The 14303-nt window shown below is 50.3% G+C and overlaps 2 protein-coding genes across 2 annotated transcripts in view; one reads left to right on the top strand and one right to left on the bottom strand.

Annotated features, from left to right (window-relative positions):
- Nucleotides 1-5009: 5009 nt before the first annotated feature.
- On the bottom strand, nucleotides 5010-6297 carry LOC128908661 (uncharacterized). Its single transcript, XM_054199308.1, has 3 exons — nucleotides 6139-6297; nucleotides 5671-6023; nucleotides 5010-5076 (listed from the first exon to the last, which is right to left on the bottom strand). The coding sequence occupies exons 1-3, from the start codon at nucleotides 6295-6297 to the stop codon at nucleotides 5010-5012; spliced, it is 579 nt and encodes a 192-aa protein (XP_054055283.1).
- A 58-nt stretch (nucleotides 6298-6355) lies between these two features.
- The window catches only part of TSHZ3 (teashirt zinc finger homeobox 3), a 64708-nt gene continuing 56760 nt past the window's right edge, over nucleotides 6356-14303 (top strand). The window contains exon 1 of the mRNA XM_054200711.1: nucleotides 6356-6481. Coding sequence (XP_054056686.1) covers nucleotides 6442-6481 — 40 coding nt within the window. The 5' untranslated portion in view covers nucleotides 6356-6441. The remainder of the gene's footprint in view (nucleotides 6482-14303) is intronic.

The following is a 14303-nucleotide window of genomic DNA, read 5'->3' as shown; positions in this document are numbered from 1 at the left end:
GTATCCTCCCCAAAACGCGCAGCCCCCGGGAGAGCGGCAAGTGCCGGGGGAGCGGAGCGGGGCGGGGGAGGCGCGGGGCGGGCGCTGGCCGGGCCGAGCGGGGCTCGCCTCCCCGGGCTGGGGCGAGTGGGAGCCCGGGGGCCGCAGCCTTTTCCCCTCCGAGAGGCAGCGCAAAAGGCGAGGGAGCCTCTGCCCCCCCCTCCCTCCCCACGGGGGCCGGCCGGGCCCCGGAGGGGGGGGGCCCTGCAGCACCATCCCGGCAGAGCCGGGGCCGGGAGCCGCTCTCGCCGACCAAGTTTAATTCGCGAAGTTGTTGTTGTTGTTGGGTGCGGGCTGCTCCCCCCCGGCCCGGCCCGGCCCGGGGCTGGGGGCTTCGCCGCCGCGGGGGCACCGCCGGAGAGCGCCGCGGCCGCGGGCTAGGAGGGACGGAGCGCCCGCCGCGGGCAGCTCCGCGGAGCGCTGCGGGTGCGGGGGGCTGCGGGTCGCGCCGCCCCGCTCCGCTCCGGGAGTTCCCCCGCAGCGCCCTGCGACTTCCTGAGACAAAGTTTCCCCCCACACTGTGGGCTGATTTTTTTTTTATCTTTTGGGGAGGGGGCTACACTTGTGCTGTCTGGGGTGAGGTGAGGAATTACTTTTAGCTCCAGACGGAAGCGAATCGATTGGGACAAGATTACCTACAGCTTAGAAGGAATGCTTCAAAATAAGAAGGCACTGGGCGTGCTTACACTTTCCTATCTGTTTTCCCCGGGCTCTTTCCGAAATGCCTGGTCCTGATCGCAAGGACGCTGCTATCCCAGTTCTGATTTTCTGGGGCTTATTACATGTCAGAACTGTAAAAGTCCTCTGGACAATTTACAGACAAAACATCTGGTTCGTTAAAGCAAAGCTACTGGACTAAGACAAACAAACTTTGCTGCTGTGTAAATTCACTTACCCAAACAATTTACATTCAAGCAAAGATTTTAGCCCGAAGAAAAACTTTTATTCATTTGTATTCAGGAGGTTTGGGAATTCATAGGCATTTTAAAATAATTTTTCTCTAATAAAGTTATGTAGATATTACAAAATGTCTTTGTTCTCCTCTCAGATTATTACTGCTGCTATAATGGTTATTGACAACACTTTGTATTTTACAAAAGTGGAGTATCGTTTTCGGTCGTGGGCAGTGGTCTTTTTAAACAAACTTGTCAGATCCATATTCATCTAGTCCAGCCTTAATGAAAACTGTTTCTTCTTTGTTCTCCGCCGGGAGAAACCGAAGTACTTTTCGCACACTTTTTGCATTTCGATGGGGTGCCAGCGAGGCGTTAGGAAGGGGGAGAGGGTTGGGTTGTTTGTTTTGTTTTTTTTTCCCCGGGACAGTGGGCGCCCGGCTGCGGGCTCTGCGCTCTCCTCCGCGCCCTCTCCGCGCCGGCGCCTCCGCGCTGCTCCCAAAGCCCGCGGCCGCGCCTCTGCCCGCCGGGGGCTGCCCGGGGAAGAGCCGCTGGCGGCCGCCCTGCCCTGCGCCTTCTCCCGGGGCTTGGCCCCCCCCGCCGCCGCCGGCCCGGCCCCGGGCGCGCCGCCTCCTCCCTCGACAGCCCCGTTCCGCGGCTCCTCGGCCGGCGGGGCTCCCGCTGCCTCGCAACCGGCGCCTCGAAAGGCCCCGTCTGGCTAGTGCCCGGCCCTCCTCGCCTGCCCGGGGGACGCGGGGACAGCGAGGACCCGCTGTGTCCCCGCCGGCTCCGCTGGAAGGGGCGGAGGAGCCCCCGCGGAGCCGGGGCGGTCGGGCAGCGCTCGGGGATGGAGCGGTTCGCGCAGCGGGTTTGACCCCCTGGAAAGCAATCAAGCGGTGCCAACAAATGAGGCTCCGGCAGCAGCCACACACGCACGCGGGGACCTCGACGCACGCTTCTCCCTTCCTTGTTTGCACAGGAACAAGTGGCGAAAGATCCGCAGGCTGCTCGGGAGAGAGAAAGGTTAAAGCCTGAGACACGCTGTTCCAAGTTTAATAAACTTCCTTACGGGTCCTCTCGGGCCATTCCCAGAGCCAAGAGTTAATTTCAATGGTCCTTTTAGCAGCTCAGCCCGCTCGGACCTGGGCGGCGGGGGTGGGTGTGTGTTTCTTGGGAAACTGCTGGAGTTTTCGTGGAGGGGAATGAAATGAGCGGTGAAAATATACAACAAAGAAGGGCACTAAACGGTGCGCACTGTTGAAATATAAAACATTCTTAGCTGGTGGAAAGTTCAGGAGTGATGGTTATCTAATTATGGGACTTATAAATAATTGGTACCTTGGTTTAAAACTGCCGGGAAGAGCGAGCTTAGAGCTGAGCCTTATGTGCTGAGTCTTTGTAGATGGAGTCTATACAGTCATCGATTTTATGCATTATGTTTGTAAATGTTACACTTAATAAAATTACGGGTTCTGGCTCTCTGAAATAGACTGTGACCCCCAAAGAAGCCGCTGCACATGAAGGAATCCGCATTTCCTTCTGTAACTCGTCTGATAGAGAGTTCAATAGATTTTTTTTTCTTCCTTAAAAAACTGGATATAGTTAACAACCAAATTATTCCACAACTTCCTGAGCGTTTTGGCACAAAGAGTTGTGAATGTGTAAGCGCAGCGCATGTGTCTGTGCGCACGTATATCTGCTGCCTCTCTCTCTTTCACACATACACACGAGTTATTATTTCTAACTGAACTGCGAAAGTTCCTCCAATTACTGTTTATGGAAACTTTTTCCCATTCACTCCCCACCTTCTCACCCCCAATCCCAAACCGGTGCACTGTTACAAGCCCATCACCCTCCACTACCAGCGCTTGTGGCCCGCCCTTTGAAAAGCCAGGTGAGTGGTGTTAAACCAACCTCAGCACCCGGCAGGGCTGGGGGTTTGGTTGTTCCCCCCCCCCCCCCCCCGCAAACCTTTGTTTTAGTGACACCGTTCAGCTGCTGGGGTTGCAACCTGCCAGCATCTTCTGCGAGAGCTCTGCTAGGGAGTCTGTTAAAATACACATGACATTAAATTCATAACTGCATGCCTAGGGAGGGGAGGGAGTGTAACGGCGAGGGAGGGCGGGCGGGGGGGGAAGGGACGTGGAGCTCAGCCGAGCCCCAGCGGAGCCCGCCGAGCCCCGGCCCCGCCGGGCGGACGGGCTGCACCGCAGCGGGCGGGTTGGACGTAACGCAGAGCTAGAGAAAGGTGAGGGGCTTTAGAGTGTGGGAGATGAAAGGGGGGGGAAGAAGAAAAAAAAAAAAAAAAAAAGTTCTTGCAACTCGCAACCCCTCAAAATTAGCGACCGGCCGCTGCAGCGTTTTCCTCGGGATGCTCTGCAGCCAGCTCCTGGGAGATGGGAACAACTCCCGGCTTTGGAGAGGGCTCTCGCCCATTTGAGAATTAGCCTTTAAGAGGGCTGAAAATGGCTAAACCCGCCTCATCACTTTTATTTTGCTGTAGTTTTTCACGGCGTTTATCCGCTCCTTGGAAGCAGGCTGACCTCGGGAGCCGGGAGCCCCCGGCCGGTTCTGCTCCTGCCCGGCCGCACCGGTACCGGTGCGGCCGGGCAGGAGCAGAACCGGCCGGGGGCTCCCGGCTCCCCGCCGAGTCTCCCAAAGTTTGTTTCAGCCAGAGCTCGGAGAAATCCTCCATGATGCCCAGCCGGCTCGGCCAGCAGCCCCCCCCCACCCCACCTTCCCTCCCCCGGCAGCTCCCCGGTTCCCTCTCACCCCGGTCCCGCCGCCGGGCGGAGAGACCCGCGGCCGCGTCCTCCGGGGGGGGGGGGGAGGAAAGGAAAGAGGGAGGTGGGCCGTAAATTATTTAGGTTTTCTTTTTCCTAATTCCCACTTAAAAGGGGAGGAGGGAGGGAGGGAGGAAGAGCGGGTTATTAATCGCAGCCGAGCCCGCTCTGTTTTCCGAGGCTGTCTAACATTTGTAAATACTTATGCTGCGGCTGGTCCCCTCCTTCCTGGTTAAGTTGTTTAGTATGTTGGTTATTTGTACCGAATCCCGGTCTGTGTTATGTCTGATGTGTTGTCGTTGCAATGTGCAGCCGGGGGTGACACTGATGGATGCGCCAATGGTGAGACGGACAGATGTTAGGGCGGATCTAGCGGCATGCACCGCCGCGGCGGCGGAGCCCGCCCGCACCGGGCTGCCAGCCCCGCCGCAACCCGCGCCCCGTCCTGCTGCACACACACACACACCCCACACACACACAGAAAAGGGTTTTTTTTTTGGGGGGGGGGGGGGGGGACACCGTCTCGGTGTCGTCTCTTAAGTAGATCTGATCGCTCCTTCTTGTGAGCAGATACTGTAACTGTGCGGAGCAACCAGCGAGTATCAATGAGATGGAACTGAGCGAATTTGGCAGCAGAAGCGGCAATTGACAACTCACCATTTTCTTGTTTGCAAGAAATGTTTCGTTTCCCCCCAACAGTAGCAATTTCCCGGGGACTTTAGGCGACTGCGATTATTATTATTTTTTTTTTTCATCCTAAAGATCAGCTTTTAAAAAAAAAAAAATCAACTCCTAACAATAACAATCCAAAAAAAAAAAAATAATCCCAAACCTTCTCCACCCTTCACGTAAAGTGTTTGAATTTCCTGCAACTTGAAAAGGAAAGCGAGAGCAAACGAGCGGCGCGGCGGCTTTATAAGATGTGAAGACGCAACAACATCTGCACTTAGTCAGGTATTTGGAATTATCCCAAAATCTCGAAGAATGGGGGCGAGTGGAGATTTTTTTTTTTTTGATCTTACCGTAAAAGTGAGATCATCCTTTTTTTTTTTTTAATTCCTCCCCGTGAACTTTAAAAAAAAAAAAAAAGAAAGAAAAAAATCGCTACTGCTTTTTTTTTGTTTGGTTGGTTTTGTTTTGTTTTTCCCTCCGCTTCCCCTGGGCAGGGGCTGCGCGGCGCTGCGCGGTGCGGGCCGCGCCCGGGCGCGCAAGGCGGCGGAGGCGGGAGGCGGCCCCGGCCCCCGCGCGCCCCCCGCGCCGCCGCTGCGCGGCCCCGCCGCCCAGGGATGCGCAATCAAACCCGCAGCGCATCGATCCGCCGCCGCCGCTCGCCGAACTGAGCGCGGCGGCACGGCAGTGAACTTGGACCAAAAAAAAAAAAAAAAAAAAAGAAAAACCACAAACCTCCCAAAAAACAAACAAAAAAAAAAAGAGAGGAAAAAAAAAAAGCGCCCCTAAACAGGGAAAGCGAGGGAAAAGTGAGCTTGCCCGAAGAGCCGGGAGTGCGCGGGCGCTGCCCGTCCGGCCGGCGGCACCGCGGGGCAGGGAGCAGCGGCTCCGTCGGCGGAGACGCCGCCGTTACCGGCCGGAGCGGCCCCCGACAGCCCGCCCGGCGGCGCGGAGCGGAGCCCGGTGGGCCGCGGCGCCAGCCAGGTGGGAGCCGGCGGGCTGGATGTGTGCCGGCGGGCGGCCCGCTGCCCGGCGCGCCGGTGAGTGGGGCCGGGGCGGGCGGCGGGGCGAGGTGCGGGGCGAGGCGGGGTCCCGGCCCGCTGTCACCCCGCGGGGCGGCCGGGCTCGGTGGGGCGCCGGGAGGGGAGGGGGGGTCCCGTGCCCCGGCGTGGCGGGGATGGCTGAGGAGGAAAGGCGGGGGGGGGGCTCCGGCGGGGAACGGGTGTGCGCGGGGGCGGAAAGGGAAGGGCTGCCGGCGGGGAGCGGAGCGGGCTGCCCTGCCCTGCCCGGGGGCGTCCGGCGGGCAGAGCCCCTCCGCCGCTGCGGGGGGCGGCGGGCGAAGTTGGGCGGCGGAGGGGGCGCGGCGAGGAGGAGGGGGGGGAGCCCCGCCGCCGCCGCCGCCCCGGGCGGACCCTTCCCCACCGCCGTGTCCGTCCGGCGGCGCGATGCGCAAAGAGTTAAGGTGCCGTCCGGGGCGGGAGGCGGCGGGAGCGCGGTGCCCCGCTCCCTCTTTGCGGGCCGGTTTGAGTGACACTGCGATCATCTCGTTTCCCTTCAAGCTTCGCCTGTTGCCGCCGCCGCTCCAGCGCCGAGCCGGGAGCCGGGGAGCGGAGAGCGCCGGCTGAAGCTCCGCCGGCTCCTGCCAAGAAATCCCCCGTCTTTATGCCGTGATCTCCCAGCCCGGCCCGGCACCGGGGGCGCAGGGTGGGGTGGGGGGGGACTGCGGGCTCTCCCCAGCCCTCCCGCCCGCACACCTCTTCGGGGGGCTTCCCCTCCTCCTTCCTCCGGGGCGATTTGTCAAACTTCCCCCCTCTTCTGCCAGCAGCAGCAGCAGCAGCAGGGCTGTCCTCTCCTCTGTGCCGCCTCCTCCTCCTCCTCCGCCGCCGCCGCCGCCGCCTCCTCCTCCTCGGCATCGTGTATGCACAGCAACAAAAAATATATCCCCAACCCAGCCCTCGAGCCGAGACTGGAGCAGCTCACCGGATCTCTGGGGCTAAAGCAACTCTTCCCACCCCCGCGCCCCGGCAGCCCCCCCCCGCCGGCCGCCGGAGCTCAGCATGCCGAGGAGGAAGCAGCAAGCGCCCCGGCGCGCAGCAGGTACGAGAGCCGCCTTCCCCGGCCCCTTGCTTCTCCCTCTCCCTTCCCTCCCTCTCCTCCGGTACCGCTTTCCAGCGGGCTGAGCCCCTCGGTCCGTACCGGGCTTCCCCCCCCCCCTTCCCTCCCCTCCATGCCCCGCTCCCCGCATGCCGCGGATTTCGCAGAGCAACTCTTGGTCTGGAGGCACAACGCTGTGGCGCGGCGGGGGAGGGGGGAATTTTATTTTATTTTATTGTATTTTATTTTATTTTATTTTTTTTCCTTGGGTCGGCAGCGGTGGGGGCGCCTGGAAGCCCTTTCCCTACTTTGGTACCCACTTTGATTTATTCCGAACTCCGCCATCGCCCGGCTCGGCTCTGGGGGAAACACTTGGCGGGCGCCGGGCGGGTGTGTGGGGGCACCGGCGACACATGTACACACGGCCGGTCTGTGTGACGCTCGGGGGGGGGGAAGGAGGCGAATTTTGTCCATTTCCCCCCCATACTTTGGCACCTACTTTGCTTCTCTTCCTTGCAGTCTTCCTTCTTCTCCATCCCCTTCCCTCACGTGCAAATGGTTTGTGAAAGCCAGTGAAAATACTCCTTTTTAATTTTAATTTTAATTTTTTTTTTTTCTGTAAAAAGAGATAGGGTATGTATAAATGCATGGCACGCTGTGAATGAAGTGGTAGGGACAAAGTGAGTTGGAGGGTCCACAGTGTTACTTGAAGATCCAAGCCCAGAACTGGCTCCTTTGCTCAACTTTTATCTTTTTCGCTCTTCCCCTTGTACCACGCTGAAGGTGTCTCTGCTGGACAGACAGACCCACCTTGTTGGTCACTTTCTTTGGCACCCCTTTCTGTTAATCCTATTGATTTCTTATTTATGAGTCCAGATGAGAAGCTGCAAAGGAAACCCAAGAAAAAAAAAAAAGGGGGTCTGTGTATTGTCAAATGACTGGCGAATGTGTCTGATAGTGCCTTTACAATTTCCTCCATTTTTTTTTTTTTTTTTAGAAATACTTTTTGAGGCTTTGTCCTGGCGAGGTTTTTTTTGTTTTGTTTTCCTTATTCCAGAAATGTTAACTCCTGTTAAACTTAAGCAGAATTTTTTTGAAAAGCCAAACTGAAAAGCAAACAGTAAAAAAAAAAAAAAAAAAAAAAAAGCCCCACATAATTTTACAGTAATCCTTAGTTGGGGATATGTGGGCTGGAAAAGGTTTCCTTGGCCTGTTGCCATCCTTGATTTGATGGCTGATTGATCGCCTGTCATCTGGCTGCCTTTGATCTATTCATTCCCGATAAACATCAATAAATCACTTGCCATGGTAACGCCAGACTCGGTGACGTCACACGTGGCCTGTCAACTCTCTGTCAGCGCAACTTCAGGGGCTCCTGGCTGGATGGGCCACAGAGCCACATGCCACCAGGGCTTCCAGAGGCGCGGGGTTGGCTCAGGTGCAGGAGCAGGATGGGCTTTGGTTTGGGACAGGTTTGGGGGACCAGCATTCCCTAATCCGCCTTTTCCAAAGGAAAGCTCTGGTCGCGGGGGCCGGGTGTAGAAGTTTGCCAGAGGCTCCGGCAGCGTTACTGGTAGTGCCTTTGTAGCTGTGCTGGTAGCGACTGGAAGCAGGTAGTCCTGCGGCTTGGTGGGGCGGTGTTGGAAAAGGGGCATTGAAAAATGTGGCAGCGCCTTCATGCTGTCTGGCAGCTTCAAGAGTGGTGTGGTTTGAATTTAGTAAACAGCAAGGGATTGCGGGAATAATACAAATTGTAAATAACTGCGTCCACATTTCCTTTCTGCTCTCCTTTGACATACGCGTGGGTTCATCCAGTGCCTCTGAAACAGAGAACTAGACTTTCTAGCAGTCTTACTCCATACACTAACAGCTAGAAAGTTTGGGAAGTTTTGCAGTACGGTAGCGATACGATCTGGCAAACAATATCGTAGCCAAATGCTTCACGATAATACGTTGCGTTTCTGGCCTGTGCCATCAAATAACGCTTTCCAAGTAAATCAAAAAGGTGAACTTTTCCTAATACTTGGGAAATTCTATTTTCTACCATTAATTTAGTTCTGCAAGATCTAGCTCCTCTGAGTATTTCATGTATTCGACTGTGCTGTATGTTGGGCTCTGCGAAGGCAGGAGGAAAATGTTTCTGCACTAAACACACTCTCGGAGGTATCTTTTCCTCTCTCCCTCTTCCCTTCTCTGTCTCTCCCTCCTTTCTCGAGTGAATCATCCGTGATGTGCGATCTATCGTTCATATTTAGCAGAAGTGTAATCTCTTTAAACTTTTAGCTTTTTGATAGCCACATTAAACATTTAGTATTGTGTATAATTGCTTCCCGCTGAAATGCTGTTTTATTGGTCACATTGGAAATGTTACTTTTTCTAATAGCAGTAAAAGCAAAGGTGCTGCTTTTTTTTTTTTTTTTTAACACCTTAAAAAACAGCTAAGAAATAACAGGTTAGTTAAGAAATATTCATTACAAAAACTTGACTGCAGGACTAATAGGAGATGGAAGAATGGTTTTGCTCTATCAAAATGACCCGTCAAAACGACTTTGTTTCATATTTGATTTAATTGTCTCTCTCCTGACAGGCACATTCATCAATAGCTTAATGGTCAATCAGAAGTTGGCAGAGTGAGTGCTTTCATTCTTTCCCATACACTAGCTTTGGCTTTACTTTATCAAAATGCCTCTGCCTAATGGATATGGGGGATGTAGAATGACTGAAGGGCTACTTATTTGAGAAGAGTGAAAAAACAAGAACGTTTATGCTGTTGATAAGTGCATGAAGATAAATAAGTGAGCTGTATGAGGCGTTTTATTTTGAGACAGAAGAAACTTACATTTTTTTTTTTTTTTTTTTCCTCCTCCTTTTTGGCTTCAGAGCTGCGAGTTATAAGGTTCATGACTGCTTTTGTGGCATACTGAGAGTGATGACAAATTGATTGCTTGGTACTGAGAGAGAAAAAAAGGTGGTGGTGGGGGGAGAATTAAAGATGTCTGCTGATTGGTAACTCAGGAAATCCAGTCCCCAGCAACCTTGAGAATACTCGAGAATTTTTTTTTTTTTCTCCAAACTGAAAGGTCCGCTCAGCCATAAAAAAAGAAAAGTTGTTTTGCCAGCTTCATTAGTGTTCACCTAATTAGCTGTAAACCTGATGGATTCCTGACAGCTTTAATGATTGGAGATGACAAGCTCCACGCAGTGTCATCCAGCAGAATTAGGTTTGCAGCTAGTTTGATGTAATCAAGTTGATATTACACAGTCCTGGTTGCCTTTAGTTGTGCATTAACTCAATTTTCTGCTGCAGGTGACAAATGGGCTTTGGTACCTGGATAATCATGTCATAGGAATTAGGGCCCTTTTAATGGTCTGGAGTAGAATAACAACAACAAAGAACTCTCAGCAGCACAGAGCTCGCAGACATAACAGACAGGTGCACAAATTCTTTATGTCTAGCCCAAGTGTTAACACCACACTGCGGAAGGCTAAAGCTGTCTCGGAGAATCAAGAATCTGGAAAAATGATAATTTCGGTTTGTTTGCTTTGAGACTCAGGTGAATATCGTAGGTAAATTGGGGAGGAAGAGCCAGGGAGCGCGGTTTCATTCCTCACCTGTTAAAGCAAGAAGATGGTCAGAATTGCTGCTCCAAGGACTCCTGTCATTCCAGTCAGGAGGGAGAAGGTATTTACTGGTTAGAGGCTACTGTCTAGGAAAGCTAAGATACTGTATTAATAGAGGCCAGTCTCGTTCATGCAAACAGTAATTATCTGTCCTTAAATTATAGCTTTCACTCGCAGCTTTTTTAGAAACCTATTTAAAAGATCAAGAAAATGTACTTCCTACTGACAGAAACGACTTAATACATATTTTGTATACATATAAAGCTCTTCTGAGCAAGGATTGGGAACTAATGATTTGTTGGGAACTCATTTACTTTTTTTTTTTTTTAAATTGAACAAAACAATTATTGTGGTTTTGTTTTTGTTTTTTTTTTTTTTTTTTAGACCCAGACAACCACACTGAGTTTTGAAGCCTCTGGAAAAAAACAAAAACAAAAACCCCAAACAAACAAACTTGGCCCCTTGGGGTGTTTGTTTATTTATTTTTTTTCTATATAGCATGGTTCAAACCCTAGAGATGGCTGCGTACTTTTGGGGCTCTTCCCAACTTCAGTGCTTCCCTTTCAAAAGGTGCGCGTGGGCCGTGTGAATACTGAAATACGTGGCATTGATTTTTTGGAGGTGCGGAGAGCGTCTACGTTTCGGGGACCTGCGTGCTCTGCCTGGTCCCCGGCACCCCCTGGGCCGGGGTGGGGTGGGCACCCCAAAAATCCCAGGTGCGCCCCCGCATTTCCAGGCAGCTCCTGCTTGGGGAAGTTGAGTGCTTGATTTAATTGATGGGGATTGCCTGCAACTGCGTACATACCCCAAAAGTAAACCTAGCTATAAAGTAGGCTACCTATAAAGGTACTTGCAGTGTCAGCCCTTGGTATGTTATTTGCCTCCAAACCTGCCACATATTTCTCTGTTGGACGGAGATTCTTCCTAGCAGCAAGCTGACAAAATGATTAGTTATGGCTGTCCTCTGCTTTTTTTTTTCTTTTTTTTGCCTTTTTTTTTTTTTTTTTTCCAGCAAAGTGTGAGGAACAATGCAAAAAAAAAAAAAAAAAAAAAAGAAAAAGGGGCATAAATATAAAAAGGCCTGATAGATTCCCCTGAATATCCGTCTGGAAAAGAGAATTTTCCAGAATCAGCTGCCATTTCTCCCATTAGCTTGACAGCTGTCAATTAGGGCTTCAGTGCTCTCCTGGGCCACAGTTTATTGCGTGCGGTTAGATGTTGTCATTTTGTTCTCGGTTTTGCCTTGAGCGCTATCATGAGCAGGAGTGAAATAGTCAATAACTGATGTATCAGCAGTTATTTCTCAAATTGGCTTACAAGTCTGCATTTTTCCTCTTTTTACTAAAGATTGTTTTGTAAAGTGATTAGAATGAATTGTGACTGCTGCAGGGTTCTGGGGAAGGCGGTGCAGCGAGGGCGAGCTGGCAGGATTGGAGTGGGTCCTTTTTGTCAGCCCTCCTTCCAGGATTAGGGCAAACTGTAGAGAAAAGATCACCTTCTGGGGGAAGCGTTGGGGGGGGGAATTTCTAAGTGTGCTACGTGCACACTTGATGCAGAGAAACATATGGTGGTACAGGGTGAATGAAAAGAAATAATTTGCCAGGACGTGAAGTCACCTTACGTGTTACCTTTCCGAGCAAACCTTGGCACCGCTGGTTTTAACGGTGTAATAATCCCTATTTTAATCCAATGTCACGACCGTTTCCTGGCGAATCCAAGTACAGATTGTCAAATTTTAATACAGCCCTATTTGCAAGATGCTGCTGGGAGATCAAGTATTAAGATGCCTGAAGTGTTGCATTGTCAAGTAAGAGTGTATGTATCTGTATGGCTACGATACAGCACCGAAAATAACATAGTTGCAGAGCGATCCTCTGTTATCTTATCTGGGAAATACTTCAGCATCGTTTACTAAACAATCTACCTCAGGTGTTTCAGCCTGATTTCCCACCCACGCCCCCACATCCCCCCCCCCCCCCCCCCCCCCCCGCCCTCTGTGTGTGTTTGGTTTGTGTTTTTTCTTTTTTTTCTTTTTCTTTTAAATTTAGTTACGCCCAAATTGTGGTTTATCAGCCTTAAGTTAAAAATGAAAGGTGAATACAATATATTGTATTTGGTAACAATGATATGGACTGGTACATCCAGACAGATAATATGCACTTGTAATTAGACTGAATAGACAGGCATTCATTTTTAAATTCTTTGACACATGCATAAAATAGTCATATAATAAGATAAGATGACAATTTTATGTTAGGTTGATAAAGTGTCCCGATACATGCATTTAAATGTCTGTAAGCCTTTTTTTATCCAGACAGATTAATTCTAGTTTCCAGCATTTGCAGTTAGACATTAAATTAATTTTAAAAATCCCACTAAACAATGGATGCGTTGCCTTTTTTTTTTTTTGTGCGTCTGTGTGTGTCATTACCTAAAGCAGGAGGATTGAAAAAAAATTGATGCAATTGATTTTTCTCAATTTCAACATTTTAAAAAAAAACGCATGAAAATTGGCTCAAAGGATTTAAAGCATCGTCCACGAGAGACTGTACTGTAGTTTTCTGAAGTATAGTAACGCAGAATAGAACAGCGTCAGAGCTTGAAATTGTTTGTTACCATTTTCATAAAAAGAACTGTTAAGAGTTGAAATAAGTAGGGCTGAATTTCAGAGACTGCAAGGATTCATCCTACTGCGTTTTCCTGGGCTTGCTCCTGAAAGGTATTTTGGTCGTCTCAGTAGAGAGCTAATCCGCAGAATTTAAACACTTCTCATTGCAAGCATCAACTTTAAGATATTTCTCAGAAAATGTTCAAAGGTTGTTTTTTTTTGTTTTTTTTTTTTTTTTTTTTTCCCCCCGGGGCAGGGGGAGAGGGTGGAAGGAGAGTGGGGAAGGAGTTACCAGATCATAAAATACCTGAAAGCTCTTTGCCAATGCCATTACCTGCCTTCTTCGGGCAGGAAAGGTGTGACTCTTCAAGAATAATCCAAGTTCGTATTTTAGGCTTAATTATAAATTATTAATTAATTCTGTCAGGACACATGTTATTAATTATGACTCTCTTTTCTTCGTTCAGAGCAGCTGTTGGGAAGCGCGTGGGTTCCCCGGGTGTGTTGGAGTGGGAGTTCACCAGCCAGGAGCCCCGCGCTCCCGGCCTGCCCTACCTTTGCCTCCCCCCGCTCCGTGCCGGGGAGCGCTGGGGGGGCGGCTCAGCCAAACTTGGCATCTCTTGGCATAAACACAAGTTTCGGAGGGATTCCATGCGCTCGCAAGGAGGGAATCTTTTTACAGAGGTGGTGTTTTTTTGTTTTTTTTTGTTGCTTTTTTTTTTTTAGGTCCTATCCATAAATAGTTCTCCTTTTAGCCAGACTGGGTGGTGGGGGGGCAAAGTGGGTTTCGTGCCCGGCCACCAAACTCCCACCAAACTTAAGGCATTCGCACAGAGGAAAGAGTTGTTTTATTATTCGTTTGGAACGATTCAAATTCATTTACTTTTGATATTTCCATCATTAAATTGAGCCCTCTGTTTCAGTTTCTTCTGTGTTCTTTGCGGAATGCACGTTGCATAAAATAGGCAATTTTTAATGAACAATTTAATGTAAATGGGTTCTGAATTTAAATTAATATTAATGAAGCTTTGAGTGAATTTATTTTGCATACGTAAAGGCGCTTGTAACTCTTTCACCCATACACTCTTGTCTTTATGTACTAACACGTTGGTTAGGTGAATTGGCTAGTTTCCATATTTCCTGATTAAAAAACTTCAATGGATTTTACATGGATATTTGTGCTAGCGCAGCTTTACGCAGGTTAGTATCTCTATTAAAAAAGGTACCCACCTTTCTATCCAGATTTTTGTAGTTAATGTTTTACTGTGTCACCCCGCACTTTCTATATATTTCTTTCTACTTTGGTGTCGCCTTTATGCTTCGAGGGGAGAAAAAATTATTCCAACAATAGTCACCACAGTCAAGATGTTTTCTTTCTTTGGCTTACCTCTAATGCATTATGTATTTAGGAATGATGGGATGTTCTATAATTAATTCTGTTAGATGTAATTGCTATAATCACTTTGATGCTACACATAATAAAAGTAATATGGTAAGCATATGAAAAAATATAAACACCTTATTGTAACACTTTATGTAAAATTCTTTTAAAAATCTTGTTTAGAGCGGAACCTCCGCTTCCGTATCTCGTCAGAG

Source organism: Rissa tridactyla, chromosome 4 (genome assembly GCF_028500815.1).
Source record: "Rissa tridactyla isolate bRisTri1 chromosome 4, bRisTri1.patW.cur.20221130, whole genome shotgun sequence".
NCBI classification, from domain to species: domain Eukaryota; kingdom Metazoa; phylum Chordata; class Aves; order Charadriiformes; family Laridae; genus Rissa; species Rissa tridactyla.
Note: the sequence above shows the minus strand (reverse complement) of the source record. Positions and strands in the feature narration are given on the sequence as shown.